This window comes from Terrapene carolina, unplaced genomic scaffold (genome assembly GCF_002925995.2).
Source record: "Terrapene carolina triunguis isolate 2854851 unplaced genomic scaffold, T_m_triunguis-2.0 Scaffold35022, whole genome shotgun sequence".
NCBI lineage: Eukaryota > Metazoa > Chordata > Testudines > Emydidae > Terrapene > Terrapene triunguis.
Window position 1 is genome coordinate 3536616 of NW_020699373.1, and position 20241 is coordinate 3556856.

The 20241-nt window shown below is 41.8% G+C and overlaps 1 protein-coding gene across 8 annotated transcripts in view; it reads right to left on the minus strand.

Moving 5' to 3' along the window:
• Window positions 1-20241, minus strand: part of LOC112114756 (ELAV-like protein 2) — a 72626-nt gene that overhangs the window by 10213 nt on the left and 42172 nt on the right. For all 8 annotated transcript variants that reach the window (XM_026646376.1, XM_026646373.1, XM_026646371.1 and 5 more), the window contains one exon: window positions 112-265. In XM_026646376.1, coding sequence (XP_026502161.1) covers window positions 112-265 — 154 coding nt within the window. The remainder of the gene's footprint in view (window positions 1-111; window positions 266-20241) is intronic.

Below are 20241 nucleotides of genomic sequence, written 5' to 3' on the forward strand. Positions count from 1 at the left end.
ATACCTTTGATATGTTCTGGAGGCAAGTCTGCTGCCTTGGAAGGTGGAATATTTCACAACCTGCCAGTCTGAGAAAGTGAAAGAGGCAGTGCAGAGCAGCTGCCTACTTACCAGTGACTTGGTCAACTAGAATACGAGAAGTAATAATGCGTCCATATTGAGAAAAGAGCTGCTCCAGTTCCTTCTGGGTCATTGTTTTTGGAAGTCCACTGACGTACAAATTTGCATCTCTGATAGAAGCTGAACTTGGTCGCGCATAGGAAACCTTGGGAAAGGGAGGGTAATTTATTTTATTTTATTTTTAAAAAACTACTCAGACCATGACTGAAATGGGACAAAAAAAATTGCGCCTCCCACTTATTCAAGTGACTACAAGGTAATTACAAAAATACTGCTCAGTGAGCTAAAACTTATTTTCAAATGTTGCCTTAAGTGTCAAATAATCAAAAGAGCACCACAAGGCAAAGGAATAGGGTTTATTGAGTATCCCAGCCAGTTAAGTTGCAATTTAAAGCCGTATTCCAGAGTAAAGGAGAAGAGTTGTGTGTGTGAATAGACACTTAAGCCGGATGTTGGAATAAAAGTGCTCTTTTGACACTAGTTTAAGCCCTTTAGTGATAAGATTAAAACAGATAAATATCCTATCTATTTCTTTATCAGAAAAATCTGTTCTATTTTTATCCATTCAGTTCAATCTCCCTACACACTAAAAATGCAAGAATTAAAGTTGCTTTGAGTTCAATGCCATAGATGCCTTAAGAAAGGCAATCCAACACATTGGCAGCTTTGCTACTCCAGTATTGAAGGTGTTGCCCTGCTCCTCTTGCACATTTGTCTGACTCCCCCAAATAAAATACAATCATTCCTAAATGTCAGAACTAGATAAACAGGGCTAAAACTGCTAAATTTTATAACTCTATTTTTAAGAATAAGTAGCCAGGGTGGGCGTATACCATACTAGTTTTTTGCACATTTTGAAACAATGCTAGGGTCCCACAACCAAATCTGATAGTCTAAATTCTCCAGATTCTCTTGGACATCAGATATTGGGAAACTCTAGCCAGTTACTTTAAGAAGGGCTACTCAAGACACCTACTACAATGGGGATAAACATTTCTGCCAAGGTTTTCAGGACTATGGCCTAAAATCAGGCTCCTAAATCCTTAAGCCCTTAAAGAAGCAGCCTGATTTCCCAACATGCTAAGAATCCAGCACTCCCATTGAAATCAACATAGCTGAACTGTCACCTTTATTGCTAAAAATCACATTAAAATCAAAAGTCTGTACAAACAGGGCACGAGGGGCAGAATGTATCATTTGGCACCTTTCCATTTAGGGTGCCTAGAGAGGTTACATTTTATCAATCTGGATGTTCATTTCCTCCCCCCCACCCGTTATTTGACATTTATCCAATCCCCTCCCCCCCAAAAAACCAACTTTATTTCCATACAGCCCAGGATCTCTGTGACAAGACTACAAACACAGCTACTCATTAGGTATCATAAATCAATGATTTTTAAAGTGCCCACTAGGAGCTAGACTACAAGGGAGACTTTAAGTAACACTACCAGCACCTCAGTCAAGTGGAAGTAATTAAATAGTAGTCTCATTTTGGCATATAGAAAGCAGTCACATTTTGCCAGCTAGCTGGAACCAGCAGCAGTAAGCTTAACTTTTATTAAAATCAAAATAAAACATTTCACTGATACTTTGGTCAGTTACTATACCACCAAATGAAACAGTTTGTCCATTTGCATTGGTGAGGGCAAGCCTGCCAGCAGAAATTTAAAAGCAGATTTTGTTAAATTGTAGCATTAGCTTTCCATTCTTGTCACCCAATAACCTCCATAGTGATAAAAATCCCTATCGCAGTGGTTCTCAAACTTTTTTTCACGGTCCACTTGAAAACTGCGGAGGGTCTCGGCGGACCACTTAATGATCTTGCCAAATGTTTGTACCGCTAAGTATTGTAAAGCGCTTTGGATAAAAGCACTATATAAAAAAACTCCTTAATAATTAACTTTTTTTGTTCTACAAATAAAAGCACACAACTCATTTTAATATCAGTAGTCTACCTTTCGAATGCGATGGATGTGCCCTCTCCTCCCTGCCGCGACAGTCCCCAAGCTGGGGCTGGGAAGGAGGGCCGTCTCTCCACGGCAACCACAGCCCTGGAGCTGGGGAAAGTCACCTTTCTCTGGCCGCCGCAGCCCTGCATGTCCCAAATTCCCCCCACCCCCTCTTCTCACCCCACTGCCCCCTCCCACTTACCCCCTATTCTCCCCAAGGCCACCACATCACCTTACATGTGCGTCTTCTCCAGGCACCTAATTAGTGGAGCCACACCTGCATGGCTCTACTAATTAGGTGGGTGGCCCTTTATTTTCTCTTGTGCGGCTGCCCAGGCGTGCACCTTAGAGGGAACTATCCACGGACCACCTGAATGGAGCTCACGGATCACTGGTGGTCCATGGACCACAGTTTGAGAACCTCTGCCCTATCGTGTGTCCATGTAGGACTACTTTCAGGCATCTCCTACTGCACCGAGTATTTATTGCTAGACATTTCACATGGGGAAAATGTCTAGAATGTCTGTAGTCCTGTAACCTGTGCTAGTAAGCTAATCGAATGGCATCAAGGCTACAGTAGTAAAAATCGATTACGATCATGTCACAGTATTAGGTAAGGTAAGTTATCCACGGCATTGGTAGAAATTTTACCAAACCATTTTACAAATGTTTTAAACTAGACCAACACAAGAGCAGAGATGAGAAGGTAGGGTAACAGGCACTTCAAGCACAGGATGTTCATTTCACACATTGCAGAATTCTCGTTTCTTAACAGCCTCACATAGGGCAGATGAAAAATTTAAGAAGTTGCTATGGAAAGGCAAAATTTATTTCCTATCTGTAATTCTGTTCCCCTCCTATTGATTCACTAAGCAGTACAGGAGTCAACTTTATCCATTTTAGAGGAATGGAGGCATGTTTTTTATTTTGGGGTGAGAAGGACACGACTGAAGTATCGTATATACTCGATCATAAGCCGGTTAGTTTATAAGCCAATCCCCACCCCCTAAGATGGATAAGTAAAAATGGAAATTTTTTATAACCCATTCAGAAGCCAACCCTATAATTCAGGGGTCAGCAAACTATGGCTCCCCGGCCATTAAGATAAGCCACTGGTGATACAAGATGGTTTGTTTACCTTGAGTAGCCGCAGGCACGGAGGTAAACCTAAATAAACAAAGTGTCCTAGCGCCAGCTGCTAACCCTGACAGGCTGGGACAGCAACTGGTAGGGAAATTTGTTTGGGGGGAGAAGCTGGGAGTCAGGGGGAGTAACTCCTGTGACCACCCCCAACGTGACCCCACCACTAGCCCTGGACCCCCAAACTCTCCCCATCCCATCCCTTCCCACCTTATCTGGGGAGGGCCAAGGGAGGATGTCTCTGACCTGGCTGGAGCTGCTCCGGCAGGCTGGGCAGCGCAGCTGCAGCATGTTCCAGCGGGCTGGGCTGGGCGGCGCGGCCACAGCCTGCTCCAGCGCCCGGGCAGCACGGCCACAGCCTGCTCTGGGGAGGTAACACCGAGTGACCCAGGCATAAGCTACTACAGGGCTGACTTCTGGAGGCTGTAGAGAGGATGGAAGAATAGCTCATAGGGGACTCAACTGTTTCAATAATCTCAGGCCAGCAGGGAGCCAGGCAGATGGACCCCAAAGGAGTCCGAGCGGGAGTCCAGTTTACAGCCAAGGAGTAGGGGATTGAGTTGTCTAAGCTGGCCAGCCTGTAGAAGAGCACAATAGCCAAAGCTCAGAGAAGTAGGGGCAATGAATTGCTGAAGCTAGGTACAAGCTTCCTTTGCACATATTTGGGGGGTGAGAAAGAGGTGATGGCCTGGAACACATAATGGGATCCAAGACCCAGAGAGTGGGGACAGGCTGCCTGGAAAGCACTGCAAAAACAAAAAAATTGTGAGAAGCAAATCACTGTTGTAAACACACTGATGAATTTTACATCTATGAGAATTTTCAGCTGTGAATCCCAGCTCTGAGAACACATGGAGAGGGAGAATGGTAATGAAGGGCCTTTTGTGACTATAGAGTGAATTAACTTTGCTAAGGAATTCAGTCCCTTTGTGCTGAGGTGCACTCCTGGCCCCGAGTCAGTAATGGACTGACAAAAGGTACTATTAGCTGTGTTGCCTTATTGGGACACTTCAGCCCCAATTTGATGTTTCTCCTTTGTCACTAGATGAGGGAATCCCATGCTAAACTAAACATCTACAATACTAGGCATATACAGAGACGCTCTATCCAAAGTAGTGGCTCCATACCAAGTTTAAAATTACAGGTGAAAAACAAAGTTTTGCCTCTCGCCTGCATTGGATCCATTGCTCTAGACAGACACCAGCCCTCACAGGAAGTAGCAAGCAGTGACACATCCATACACAATGTAGGGAAAGAGTAATAAAATAGTCTAACACAAGATAAGTCACTACAAATAAAGGAAAGAGGTGACTATAGGTCAGATATCTCCCACCGAGAGGTTTCTACAAACCATAATTAGCCCAACATTTATAAATATGCTGTTAAGTCTATTCAATTAGCTTTGAATTCCAGATATTTCTACGTCTCTATAAATAGACATTCTTTAATTGTTTATCTACTGCCTGAACCATGGAGAATGACAACTCAATTTTGTACTGCTTAAAAAAATATATATATATGCATTGAAGACCAGGCAGCACTTTTGCACGTACAGTTAACAGCTGATATTTCTCCATCCAAGACACTGCACAGTGCCCCAATGTTTGTACTCAGATTTGTTTGTAGGATCTGGCGAAAAGCAGAATGGCATTATTGCTTCCAAAACAACAACAACAAAATCACTAATAGCAGCCCTAAGGCAATGGCCTCCCTGCTTGCGACCTCCTTGGTAATCCTGGGAGGGGATGTAACTTAGCGTCAGATGCTAGAACTGCCTTTGGCTGACACCCCTCTCTTCTCCCAACATCCTCAATTCACATTGTGCCATCAGGAGGCAACTAAGCTGCTGGCTACAGGAGTAGGTAGGGGGAGGAAAGGTAGGAATAAACACTGGGTGAATAGAAAGGGGGATTTCTAATGCTAACGGCATCTGTTTCAAGCCTACACTTCATGCTTTCCAAGTGTGAGCGAAAAAAATGGAGGTAAACTAGTTTAATAGGAGAAAGGAATCCCATACATACGGCTCAGAGAGAGGGAAGAGATCTGCTCTATGCCATGAAAGCAGACACACCAGGGAAGGTGTGGATATTTAGGCAACATGGCAGCAAGATGATTTTTCAATTAAAAAAATAAAACCAGGTCTGTCTCCATTCGACTGGATTGGGTAGAAATACACATTATTTCTGTGCAGCGCAGTGGTGCCAATTCAGAATAAGGTTCCTCCCCCATTCTTAAAGAAACAGGACCCTAGTTCTCTTTTCTCCTCCCTGCCAGCAAGGCAAAAACCACCACAAAGGAGTCATACACTATGACCCACAGGACAATATGCCCTGTTTGTTATGTATCTCAGATGCATTTTTTGTAACAAGAAAACCTATAGTTACATTTCTAAAAAGTACTTCCTCTTTCATTTATCCTTCCCTCATTCTCCTCACATTACAGTAGAAAACTACTAAGCATCTGCCAAAATATCTCTCTTTTTTTAAAACCAAACATTTAATAGTTTTCTTCTGTACCTTTTTGTCTGACAGAGGCCTGGTGTACTTTGTGGGGGACAGGAGGATCAATCTAAGTTAGGCAACTTCAGCTACGTGAATAACGTAGCTGAAGTCGACGTACTTAGATCTACTTACCGCGGTGTCTTCACCGCGGTAAGTCAACGGCTGATGCTCTTCCGTCGACTCCGCCTCTTCCCCTGGTGGAATACCGGAGTCGACGGGAGCGCGCTCAGCAGTCGATTTATCACGTCTAGTCTAGATGCGATAAATCAACCCCCGCTGGATCAATCGCTGCCCGTCGATCCAGCGGGCAATGTAGACAAACCCGGAGACTGACTGGTGAAAGCGTGTTCTTCCATGCTGAACTGGTGGACCAATACTTTTCTATTTGTGCTCTGTGGTTGAACCCTGGAGTACAGGTTTGGTTGGGGGGGGGGGGGGGAGGGGGGGGGGGAGGAAGGAGAGAGGGGGTGGACACAAATTTCAATCAAAACTCAAATTCACATAAACAAAACGGAAGTATCCTTTTCACTGGATTTAGCAGCACTAATGCAATCCCTTTCATATAAACTGGGAAAGAGTTGAATCGCATAGAGGTCTTGTTTTACCTGTAATTCTTACAAGTTGGCTTCACTGTAAAAGTGAAGAGCATTTGGGCCACAAACAGCTACCAAAACTAAAAAAACCAGAATGACATGCCCCCTTCATCTAACCACTTATTAACAGAAAGAAGCTACACAGGAGAGAGCAGCAGATAAATGCGATCCTATATCAGACTACTGACAGAAATAAGTGTTTAATGCTTCAAGTGTGCAACATTAGTTATCTATTCACAGAAGTCAAAGGAGTCATTTTAAGGGAAAAGAGAAAGAGTGTTAAAAAAAGGAAGGAAGGAAGGAACAGGAAGCTCAATTAGAATAGAAAATTCCTAGTAATATTATGTCGAACTGATAATATATGCTTAACAAAACTAGTGCTCCTAAAGAAAAATTCAAGACTGTCACAGAAAAAAGAAGGGACTGGTATCTACAGATAGTCCAACTCCATTGCAAGAGGCGCATTTGCTTACTTGGGATTGCTAATTAGTTTCTAAACCCTACTGACACACAAAATCCACTGAAATTGGTTGCTTACCTACAATATGGTAACTAAAGTACAGTGCCTCCTATTCCTTATTCCCACCCTGCATCTCTTCTCCAGGCTTTCGTTAGTACAGTAATTACTTAACTATGATTCTATATGCAGTCCATTCATGCAATCTATATGCATTGAATTAACAGCTAAAAAATTACTTTCACAGCTATTTCAACAGGTGAATATTTAATGGCTAAAGATCAAGGTTATGCAATGTCAAAACCACTCAGCATACAATCTAAGTTGAGAGGCAGCCAGAAAGCCTACAATTTTAATATTTAAAGATGATACACATAATACAACACTCAACACGCTGCTACTCTGGAGACACCAATTTAAAAACAGTTTTACTGGAATTTTCCATTATCCTACAAACTGCAGCGTAAACAGTGGCTCTTAGAAAAGCGGCTCTGAAACAGTGGCTAAGAAAAGACAGTGAAACTATGTATTTTTACCTACCTTTTTAAAATACTAACTATCTCCAAATCTCAGTGACCAATGAAGAGATTTATGCTTTTCTTAAAAATAATCCATTACTAGATTTTAGCTTTTTGTTCTCTTACTAACACAAATTACTGCTGAAAAAAGTGCGAAGAGAGAACATTGTCTTCACAAATAAAAAACTTCCATCAATTCCTTGGCACCAGTAATTAGTACAACATACATCTCAGTGCTGTGATAATCTATGACAAGTCCATATTTTTGGAGGGCGAGGGGGTGTAGGAAGAGTAGTTTATCACCTGAAGACACTTTTAGAAGTGTTTTTGAATCAACGGGGATTCCTTTTCACTTTTAAAACTTCCTTGCAATTTCACGTCTTTAAAATTGACACTCTTGGATATACATTTGTTATTTTAAATAAATTGCAACACCCCAGGATCCATCAGCCTGAAAACACAAATTGACTCCAAACTGAAATTTGTCATAGATGGTATCTGTTTAGGAATAATTGCCAATTGGCTTTGAAAATAGGGACAGGTACATGCTTTAGAGACTATGATGACAAGAAGCAGATTGTTCAAAACAGGGGTTGAGCATTTCTGCAAGCCACACAGATGTTTTATGAACTCCCCTTTCTATGCCAACGCAACAAAAGGCAAAGAAATATTCTTCAATATGGTTACACTGTGGTTTTCAAATGCTATTCTTATGACAGATTCTTTTGGTTCAGCTTAGGAGTACTTAACCGCTTGGATGCCAGGAGTCAAGAACTCTTCCTCTGGGACCTTACTACTAGTAATGAGATGCTGTAGCACTAAGCAGAGGAAATTCAAATCCCAATTGCCATTAGACAGTTTAATATTATCCTCAGAACCGGAAACGATGATGAAGTTTGCTGCAATTCCATTCTGAATGAGCAATTCTTCCCTGCCCCCGACCTGAACGTTGAAAGTTGCATTTTCCAGCATTCTATTTGCTTTAAGCCAGTGGTTTTCAACCTTTTTTCATTTGCAGACCCCTAAAAAAAAAAATTTTCAAATGGCGGTGCAGACCCCTTTGGAACTCTTAGTGTGCATACCCCCAGAAGTCCAGAACCACAGGTTGAAAACCACGGCTTTAAGCAGAAAATCTTCCACATATATGTATCAAGTTGCCTTGTTAAAACACATATTAACTTTGATGAATCTCAAGTCAGAAGAGCCAGTTCACGCTAGCATTTGTTTTAGCCAACAGTGCATAAACTGAAGACACAACAAATTAGATTTCCTTCTGTAAAGAGAGTTTAAACTCAACCTCTGCAAAACTAGTGTGTCATTTATTAAATGTTACTTAACACAGTTCCATCCTGGAGTGTAAATTAAATGAATACTAGACCCAAATCTACTATGTTCCAACACAGACCTTGCATTTACAGCCAGTGCTGCAGTGGATCATTTCCATCAAAATATGAACCAGAAGGATCTAGGACCAGTGCCATTTTTTAGGACTGTCTTGTTATTTTAGTTTGGTGCTCATTAAAGGTACCAGATTGACAAACACTGACAAATGGAGTGAAGGCTTCCCACACTTTCCCACCAATGTGTGGGTCAACTCTGACTTGACAAGGATCACCTCTGAGATTGAAGAGAACAGTTCTCATGTCCATTCAGTCTCAGCATAAAGACTTGGGCTGCAACTGTCAGCCAGCCATCAGATAGCAATGATTTGAACCAGATCAGGCTACACAGAGGTGAGCTGTCAACTATCCTTCCATCTGAGAAGAGACTATAGTATACATTGCTACCTGACTCTTTGGGGGTATTAGCCAAAAGCTCTAGGGTCAGGCTGAGACGGTGATTGCAAAATGTAGTGTATGTGGGTTATGTTGCAGTTGATATTTTGTTCAGTGCACCGTGTCACAAAAACAGGAATAACTTCGCCTAAACTGCTGTCTCTTGACACCTGGATCAGCAGCCATGTTACAAGGGTCACATGGGTCTTTGGTTCTCTTACCAAATTGTGCATGAGCAGGTCTAAGTGGAAAATTCAAGGTTGGTTGTGTTGCCAACCATAGCAGTTAGGAGAACCATGAGCTCTTAGACCAAGGCGGATATATTTGTACTACACTGGGCAAGTCCCTCTTCATTTTCTGTATTATACAGACCAGAAAAAAATTTGGATAAAGATGTGCCAGTTGTTCCTATCTCTGGTCTTTAAAGTGTTCCCAGCTGAAAACAGACCAATCAGTGTACAGTTTACAGAACACTGAGGTTATCCGGTGAAAGATCTAACAGCTAAAGGATCATTCCGCAGGGTGCAGAGTCTGTTTAACCCAACCGTCCTGAACACATGCAGCCTATTGCAACTCTAGATGAATGCCTACCCGCTGAAAGAGGTTTCCTGGTTTCTCCCTTTATTTAGTAACAGCATTGTAGCATCACTGCAGGAGATGTTTACACTGAAGAGGAAGCAAAGTTAGAGGCTGGCACTGATTTAAAAATCACTCTGTAGGCAGGATCTCAAGTGATACTCCTCTGAGGTCTCTGGTCACCCACTGGTAGAGGAAGTCCAGAACTACTCCTGGTATTAAGACTTTGTACTAAATCATGAAGTTTTCCATTGGCCATTTGGCGTGATTAATTTTTTTTTTTTTTTTTTTTTTTTAATATAAACGTTCCAGCATTATTCCAGAGACCCCAACTGAGAGCAGGCCTCATTCTCCTCCTAGGCAGGGTTCAGACAATCCCCACCTGAAGACCTCACAATCTAAAGGGACAAAGTGAGGAGAAAGCAAGTATTATCCCCATTTTACCAGTGGACAATTGAGGCTCAAAGGATTAAGTGACATGACTAAGGTCCAGCTGGAATTGTGGCAAAGCTGGAAAAGTACCCAGATTTCATGAGTCCCGGGTAGCTTAACTACAAGACCATTCTACATCTGTCCTGTATGGCATAATGGCAAGTGAAAGAAATGCTGTAATTCTCACATGCTAGTGTATCGGGGGGGGGGGGGGGGGGGGGGGGGGGGGGGGGGAGATTCAGACGCAGGTCAAAATCTCTAGAAATCTTAATGGAGTCTCAATTTTGGGATTGCTCTGTGAGCAAATCCTATGCATTGCGAAGGAAATCTGAACCTGCCTGGGGAAAGAAAAGGGTACCACATTGCAACATCTATGTATGGAAGAGAAAGATATAGATGAAAAGCAGCTGCTTCAAGGTAATCTTAGACAAGAGATGAGCCTAATGAGATGCACCTGCCAAGGACTAACCTCTCATCAAGCAAATCATCTCCATCCGGAAAGAAAACTACATCCCTCCCTACTGGATGTGAACAGACTACTGCAACTCATTCTACCTCTGGCTCAGATGGATACATGGAGGGGCTACAACCCACATAGAATGCAGTGATATCTCCTGGGAAGGACAGAGATGCAAGACATCACACCATTGCCACACACACACACGGCAGGCTGCTTAATTCCTTCCAGGAGTAAGTTAGCATCCTTCAATTGAATTCTAAGGATCTAACTTGACCATGGACTGTGCTATTTCAGTGACCCAACAAAAGAGCAGAGCTTGTCAGACAACTGTCAAGCCCTACAACATAGTGGTCAAGAAGTAGAGGTAGGTTCTATGCAGCAGAACCTCAACCAACATCTATAACGTCCTATTAGAGACTGAGTCAAAATCCCCAAAACCTATTGTGACAAAGCTTTGTCCTTGTCTCCGTGGGTCCTGCGTTTCCTGACGGATTTCACTAGCCTCAGAGGCTCACTGTGACCCTCCACTTTAGAGAGAGAGAGAGAGAAATCTCAGTCTACTGAGCCATTTTCATCATAAGCCAGCGAGCGAGGTGAGGAGAAGCTATTCTCCCTTGCACAGTCTCTGTCTCCCAGTCTCAGTGATTAATCAGGGGGCAAAGGGGGAGAGCCCGGGCCCGCCCTCTACTCCGGGCTCCAGCCCAGGGACCCTAATAGTATCAGCTATGGTAGCTGACCTTTTAGGAACAGGACAAGTACAATTCCCTGGGCTACTTCCCCACAGCAGCCCCCATTTCCTCAAGCTCCACTTCACCCTTGCCTCAGGGCCTCCTTCCTTGTGCTTAGTATGGTGTGTACAGCTCAGTCTCTCCAACAGCGCAACTTCTCACAGCTCCTGACATGCGCGCCCACCTGACTAACTGGGAGGCTTTTAACTAGTTTCAGCCAGCCCCTGATTGGCTTCAGGTGTCCCAATCAATCTAGCGTCCTCCCTGCCTTCTGGAAAGCTCTTAATTGGCCCCAAGTGTCTTTATTGACCTGGAGCCACTGCCATTTACTTATCCTGGTACCAGGGATTTGTTTAACCTGGGGCTAATACATCTATCTCCCATTACTTTTCTATAGCCATCTAGCCTTGCCCCATCACACAATCTGAAACAAAACAACTTTTGGTGCTGCATCTTCTACCATCACTACCACCACAAGAAAGCCAGTGCTTCCAGTTTCTCACAAGTAGTCCTCAACATCTATACCCGTATGTAACTGATGTCTGCTAAGCACCATGCCAGTTTCCTGCTCTTTGGAAGTCTGTGTCCTTCAGTTTCTATTTATGGTATCAATACAGTGGTGATTACAGTGCACGTCTAAATTCCTTGAAAGGAGGAATTATCCCTGCTTTCATCGTTCAGATAATTCTCCACCTGTGAGTAATTGTGAAGATCTCTGTTTCTTGTAACCAGAGAATGAATCCACATTCCCACATGACTTTCAGAGTTCTGAGGTTGCTAATGTCCTATGGCAATAGGTGTCCATGATGAGCACATAAAGAAGTTATAGGTAGGCTCCCAAAATACATACATACATACATACATGTAACTGACCAAGCAACCCTTGGTAACTCTTGGCATGTTCTTAAGAACCCAAATGGAAGGGCATTTTTTTGGGAAATTGCAGAAGATGCACCCTAGAAGCTGTCTGATGGAGATAGGCAGGTATGCTTAAGAGTTTGACACAAGTAAGTTCTTTGGATGAACGCGGACTAGAGTTGAGGTCAGCCTCTTCATAAAAAAAAAAAAATCTTGTAGTTTGATCTGTCAAGAACCTTTGAATCTAGTGCAACTTTGATCTCTCCAGTGGCTGGTCTGTGGACAACCTGGGATACAAGCCCAATATGACAACCCTATTTGTGTAAAAGTGGCTTCTTTGAAAAGGGAAGCCAATTTTCTTCTTGCTCCTGGAGGTAAAAAATGATTGGCTGTTCGGACTTTTAGTTTCACTTCCTTTATTTCTTCTGGTGGAGCATCCAATCCCAGGACCAGAATGACAGTCATGCTGCCACTGAAAAATGTCTCTTTCCAGGCAGTGTGCTGAGAGTTAACTGTTTCTGCAGTCATTGTTCCCCCTTCAAAGTGTGAGGACGAGTTGGAGAAATACACAGTGCACTTGCCTAGGGTTTTGATTTTCTTTTACTTCTTGAACTTTCTGGAGGATCTAGTGTCATTACCAGGCAGTTATTATAGGACAATAAGCTCTTTTAGGCACCTTCTGGGTCCCTTTTCCCAAGATTAACATTCCTTAATTTCTGCATTCACTAAAGTAATGGGAGTGGGCAATCTGACAAATATTGGCTGCTGCTTAAGTGAGCATGGTTGTGAAGGACAGAAGAGATGCCCATCTGCTTGTCAACTGTCAGTAACATTCAGGATAGAACCTCAGCGTGAACTTGTGGGAAAGGAGAATTTCTGGGCTTGAGTTCAGATGGTGGCAAGCGAAGGAGTTATCCTCTGTAAATTTGATTTAGGTTGAGCTTTCCTTTTCTGACTTGTTGTGATTTACTTACTCTAATCGGTAGTCAAAAGGCAGAGTTGACTACCTCTCCTGGGCAGTCCAGATCTACCAAGCTCAAGAAAGACAGGAAAATAAGGGTTCTTTCAAAAAGAGGACCCTACACAAAATACAAAATCAAATTAAATAGACACTTTCCTCTCTGAATGTGAACTAGTTTTTCCTCAATAAGTTGCTAAAATATTAGTTCAAAACCCTAGATATTTAGAGAACTCAACAAGTTAGTCAAGTTAATCTGATATATTTTTCAAGTTTCTTGGTACACTTTCTCTGTACAAACAAATATAAAGCTACTTTAGTTCCCCAGTGCTTTTAAATTTCATTTTTGTCTGAACGGAGGAGCCACCTCAAAACGCCCCTTCCAGAACGGTAGGTGAGGGCATGGTTACTTTTGAGAAGGGAGCAGAGATTAACCACCAACCCATTTATCCTGCCCCACTGATTCACCAAGTTTCTGGAATCAGTCTTTTCAGAAATAGGAAAGCTATTCTCTTCCTAGAACTAAACATTACAAGGAAAAATCCAAATAACCCAAAGAAAATGTACACTCACAGTGTTAAGGCTGAGAGAGAGAAAACCATGGGTGTGCTGACATGGGGGACAAGGAGGACAGAAGGGATACCATATATACTCCCAACATCTGACCACAAGACAACTTGCAGGAATGCGCCATACTTAAGCACATGCTCTATGCTTTTATTGTCACTGCAGCCATGCTAACATCATGTTTGAGCTGTTACCTGGTAGGATGTGAAATGTACTGAAGATAGTTCACCCCTCCCCCACTCGCCACCCTTTGAAAGAAACTTTTTTTTTTTTTTTTTTTTTAACTGAGTGGGGGGTTTCCTAACTGTTTTTAGATTAAAAGGTCTTAGAGATAAAGATGTGACAAGGTTCTGCTGAGGTTTGAAAAAATGTTACTAAGAAAAGCACTTCTCCTTATATATGAAATATCTATAGCCTCCTAAGAGCAAGAAAAAGTCATGGGCCTCTGCTCCACAGTAGACCAGGTCTGCCTAGAAACCTTACCCCAAAGGTTTCCTCACCCCAAAAGCATTTACCATATTAAAGCATCCATGACAGTCAAAATAACAGGGTCACCTTTACCAAATCCACTCTACGGAGTCAGTTTAGCTGTACTGGAGGTTTAGGGAGATGGCACTGAAGGCTCTACTGCTGGAATAATACGATAGTGTTGAATGGCCCCTGCTAAAATACACCACTACCTCGATATAACGTGACCCGATATAACATGAATTCGGATATAACACGGTAAAGCGGTGCTCCAGGGGGGCGGGGCTGCACACTCCGGTGGATCAAAGCACGTTCAATATAACGTGGTTTCACCTATAACACGGTAAGATTTTTTGGCTCCTGAGGACAGCATTATATCAAGGTAGAGGTATTATTAATATTGACTCAGTTGCGAGTTTTTTAAAAAAAGGGGTGCATCTGAATAAGCATGACTATTTCCTTTCTTTTTATGGAAGGACTATCATTTTTGTAGTAAGGAGTGACCAGATCAGTTGATTTCCTCTTGTATAATTTGGCTTGGCAGAATTTGATTTTCTTAAAATAATTTCAGCAAATAGCAATGTTTATTTTTAAGCATTTTTTTCTATTTACATTATCACACTTGCAGGAAATTATGGAGGAGCCAGACAATTATTCAATGACAGTAGATGGTGACAGTTTTAATTAACTTTTATAAAAGCTTTAACTTTGTATATTTTAACTTGTGATTTTGAAATTCAAAAAGTAAATATCCTTAAATCAAACTGTAGTAAGTTCTCAAGCCGCATTTTTCTTTGCTTATCTACAAATGTTGATCATCATCAGGGGAAATATTTTTTGTCTATGTGGTGAAATCAATGTTTAATAGAGGTAGTATTACTCACACTTTGGCATCGACTGAAATGGCTATGGTTGTATGGAAAAAATAAAGCAGTACTAATTAGACCTAGAGAAGGATAAAACAGCTTGGGATCAGGAAGAACAATTCCATCTAGGGAACAACCTTCCATTAAAAAAAAAAAAAAAACCTAATTTAATTGGCATTGAGAGAAACCAGAATGACCTGGTGTCCATCAGCTGAGGAGAAGACATCAATCTGGTAGTGTTTTGTTAAAGAATGTCCCGAGAATCAGCTTCCATCCTGCAAATTGTTACATGGTGTCCTGTCTTTTGACCCAGGAATTCAAGGTACTTCTCCCAAACCCTCAAGTCGACTGATATATTTCTTGGGGGGAAAGGGTGCCACCAGTTGAAGCAGACTCTTCAATTGGTAGTTTTAGGACACCTCTAGCATGGCAGTGAAATTCCACTCTTCCACCAGTTACTGTACTGTGGATCTTTGAAACAGTTTGAAGGGAACACACGGTGTATTTGTAAGGATGCAGTCAAGCTAGAATCAGAGAAATGAGGTCTGAATCTTAAACCCTTTTTGGAAGCCTTCAAACAAAAAGACAAAGATGTATTTAAGACACCAAATGGAAAGAATTAATGACACTGAAGACACACTTGTTAATCAGATTCTCAACTCTTTTGCATGTCCCAGTTTTTAAAACCAGAAAGCCATCAGGTCTTCAGAATAAGAATGCTGCTCTCAGCTCTTCCTCAGGTTTCAGGCAGTTAGATTACTTGTTGTCCAAGTGAAAGGACATCCTCTCCGTGCCTTTCCACCAAAGGAACTGGCATCAGTATTTAATTGAACAGTTAGAAGGTCTAGCAAACACTCAGGCCCATGAAGCAGTTTCTCCTCCCTTGGTGTTCACACCTCAACTGCTATCACAGCACCTCACCCTCCCTGATTGAACTAACCTCGTTATCTCCATATTGATTTATACCTGCCTCTGGAAATTTCCATTACTTGCATTTGATGAAGTGGGCATTCACCCACGAAAGCTTATGCTCCAATACTTCTGCTAGTCTTAAAGGTGCCACAGGACCCTCTGTTGCTTTTTACAGATTCAGACTAACACGGCTACCCCTCTGATACATATCAGGCCCATGAGAATTTCCTGTTTGGATGACCAGGTAAACTGATCAGAGACCAATGATTATGTGCAGAAAGAAGGACATGTCACAGACAAATTCCACATTTGAAGAAAAAAATCTGCAAATGGAAAAGATGCAAGCATAGCCCAGGAACAGCTGCCATACAAGTGACCATCATTCCTAGCAACAGAAGGCACAGAAAAGCAGATGCTGCAAGATATTGAGAGACCTCAATAAATATTGAGAGATCACCTCTGAGACTAAAGAGAAAGACTGAGAAAAAACTGTTAGTCTAGGAAATATTTCCCATGACATTATTCCCTAGGTTATCCTGAAGTGGGTTTTTGGATGTACTTTTTGTTATTCTAGAATAGAGCTTTTTCCACAGGATGATCATTTGATGACCTGTGCCACCTTGAGTGTGCATAAGATATTGAGTTTTCTGGACTGTGATGCCTTTCTTTAGTGGGCATTTTCTCTGGATACAGTCCAAGGATGTTTGGCCTTACACTTTCTTTTGGGAGAAGGAATCTCCAACAAAGGGAAAAAATAGATTTCCTTATTTATGCTCAATCACCTAGCTTAAGAGCTGCTAGAGAGATGCTGTCCCTGCTGTGAGGCAAGGTAGATTAATAGATTTTTAAAACCAGAAGGGACCATTATGATCATTTAACCTCCTTCACAATACTGGGCATACAAATTACCGGGTGAAATTCTACATCAATGCCAGCATTCTAACTCTGGATGAGCTAGAGAATATTCATTCAAAAAACATCTCAATTTAAAGACTTCAGTGATTAGGAATCCACCAATCCCCTGGTAATTTGTTCTGATGGTTAATTACCCTCACTTGAAATCTTGCATCTTATTTCCAGTCTGAATTTGTCTAGCTGCAGTTTCCAGCCACTGGATCTGGTTGTGCATTTTGCTGCTAGATAAAGGGCCCTCTACGTCATCTCCCCATGCAGGTACTCCTATGCCATGATCAAGTAACCTCTTGGGGGGGGGGGGGGGGGGGGGTTAAGCTTGGTGAAGTAGATTTCTAGGAGCAGCAGCAAACCCTGGCAATGAACTCAGGCTCACGCTCCAGCACTCTCTCTTAGATGGTCTGATACAAGGGGTTTGAGGGAGGGGCGGGCACTGGTACTACAACCCTCTTGTTTCCAGCCTGGGCTATTCCATAATTTGGGCAATTTACTCAAGAATTCTGATGGCAGCAGTCTTGATTGCCATGTAAACAAGCTGTGTAGGAAAACTGGAGATACTGCTGGGGGGAGCCAGCTCCATGAGGTCCTTCAGGAAGCACTCAGTATAGAACATTCTTCAGCCAAATAAGGAAGCTCACCAAGTTTCTTAAGTAAAGAGAGAGAAATTAAGTTTAGAAAATTAGGAGACAGAAGCGGTTCTCCCTGCTCAAAGCACTAAGCTGGGATCATGCACCACAGAAGTAAAGCAGGGGAACATTTAGAACAGGCAAGTACTGTAGAATGGCCAGCAGTTTGCACAGAATCCTATGCAAGGAGTTTGATAAATTACAAAACCCGGTGCACCCCAGAAAATATCAGTATGCAATTCAATTGCTGCAGGACAGTGGGACACTAGACCCCAGACTGGATGACTCCCTCCTCCCCGCCACCCAATCCAGACTGGAGCGGTACTGAAAAGAGGGAAACATTCCAGTTAAAGGCTGTGAACTCCCATCCTCTGAAGTCTTTCCCCACCCATGCCGCAAGGACCATGTCCCTGCTATTGTTGTCTTAATGTCTTGGTGCTGCTCTGAAAAGTGTTGAGCAAGTTTCCTTGGTGCTCTTAAAGCTGCAGAGAAAAAGAAAATGTCAAGATGCTTGCCCATTTCACACTGCGGTTACTGCCGCCAGTCGCTTACTAGATATGGATTTTTCCCCCCTTTTTACACAGTAGAACCTCAGAGTTCTGAATACCTTGAGAATGGAGGTTGTTAGTAACTCTGAAACATTTGTAACGCTGAACAAAACATTACGGTTGTTCTTTCAAAAGTTTACAACTGAATGTTAACTTAATACAGCTTTGAAACTTTACGCAGAAGAAAAAAATTCTGCTTCTAATCATCTTAATTTAAAAGAAACAAGAACAGAAACAGTTTCCTTACCTTGTCAATTTTTTTTAACCCCTTTATTTTCTTTGATAGTTTACGTTTACCACAATACCATGCTCTTTGCTTCCTCCCCCCCAGCCCTTCTTTTTTTGGGTCTCTGCTGTTGCCTGATTGCATACTTCCAGTTCCAAATGAGGTGTGTGGTTGACTGGTCAGTTCGTAACTCTGAGGTCTTGCCTATCTATCTCACTCAATACACTACTTCAGAGTCCTGCACAAGGCAAAACAGCATGTTCAATGTCAATTATATTTAACATTCCTCAGGAATGTTTTACAACTTATGAAAAGCATGCAATAAAAACCCTTATTGGGTTGATAAGAGATACCCAAAGTCAATATTTAATTAACATCCAAAAACTTGGACAGCCAGGAGTCCATTAAAGGTCAATCAACTTCACTCTCTTTCAAGAGTTTTACATTTTAAGAAGCACATCCATATTTTACTATAATAAAAAAGTTGAAACACCATCTCTTACGCAGAAAACAGAAATAATGGAGTTAAAGCTAATCTAGCCAAGTCCTCTTAGCCAAATCCAATTTAAGGATTTGTTTTTAGGGGGTAGGGAAGAGGAAGAGGGGTTGGTGTTATTGACACTATAGTAGTGAGGTTTTTGCTTTAAGTTGGTACAAGACTGCTGTGCAACATCAGGCATGTACAGAGGGTTTTTTTTTTAAATTAGTGATACTAGTCCACTTCATGACTGACTGGTTATTCATTCTATCATCTTGGTCTCCTGGTCAGAAAGGACTAACAGTTTTGCTGAGGTGGAGAGAGCTTCTCAGACAAGGAGAAACGTGCCCCTCAGTAATCCCCATAGGCTGTTAAGCAGCTGCACTGACTAGCTCCAAAGGGAATTCTACCTGGGAGGATAGAGACTGAGAAACAAAGGCTGTTAAATTGTGTATATTGCATATACAAGGACCTTTATAGTAAGAACTGTGGAACTGCCTAAGAAGAGTTTTTGCAAATTTTTAAAATTCAGTCTGACAAGCTGTTTTATTTTGCTCCAAGTGATTAGACATTGTGGAATAATCACATAGCTTTAGAAAAAAGCAAGCGTTTACAGAAAGCGACAAGATATGCATTCAAAACTAAGCCTTCCCTTCAAAATACTATAATACAATATGAAAAATGCCCAATTTAAGCTGGTTAAATAAAAAAAGTCACTCCTGACACTTAACACACAAGGTCTTCAGCTTAGAGCAAATTTTACCTGGGGATGAAAAAAAAGAGGAGGGGTTTAAAATGGAAATGCTGTCAAAGCTTTAACTATAGCATAGCAAAAAGACACTATAATTACCATTTATATAACTCCTGCAGAAATTTAAAGAAAAAAACACCTTTACCTTTGTTCCAAGATAAATTGTTCTACTGCTTCAGATCTGCAGAAGCACTTCACTTTATCTTGAGACTACAGTCCTGAGGTATTTAATTACCCTGTCAAGACCACTAAATGGTCTGGCACCATGCCCTTTCCCTCAATCTCTGTTGATTGATAGCATCAATAAAATTTACTTGCTTTAATTAAAGCTCCAAATAGGATCCCCTTTTGCCACTCGCTAGATCAATGTTCTTTAATACTGGAAGAACAAAATACAAAAGTGAGGAGGGTGTCTCTTCCTCACCTTCACAGTTCATTTGCCTCCAGTGTCCTAAAGGAGCTTTTACACAATAAATACATATCTCCCAGTTCTCTTGAGATGGTGGTTAATGGAAAAGATCACTATTAAAAGCTTATCTACCAAAGATTCCTTCCTGTTAATATACTTGCACAAAGATGAAAAAGTCAGACTCGCGAAGAGCAATGCGACTGGAAAATACCCCTCACTGCTACATACATTCAGCACTAGAAGTCAACCAAAGAAGTTAGTGGGTCTGTGTACTAGTCACATTCTTCATTGTATTAAATAAAATGCGTATCAACTGTGTTTAAAACATTGCCAGCAATGTTCTTGGGCAAGTAATAAATTATGGTACAACAGTTACTTTAAGATTATTACTGTTGCAAAACAGGATAATGGTT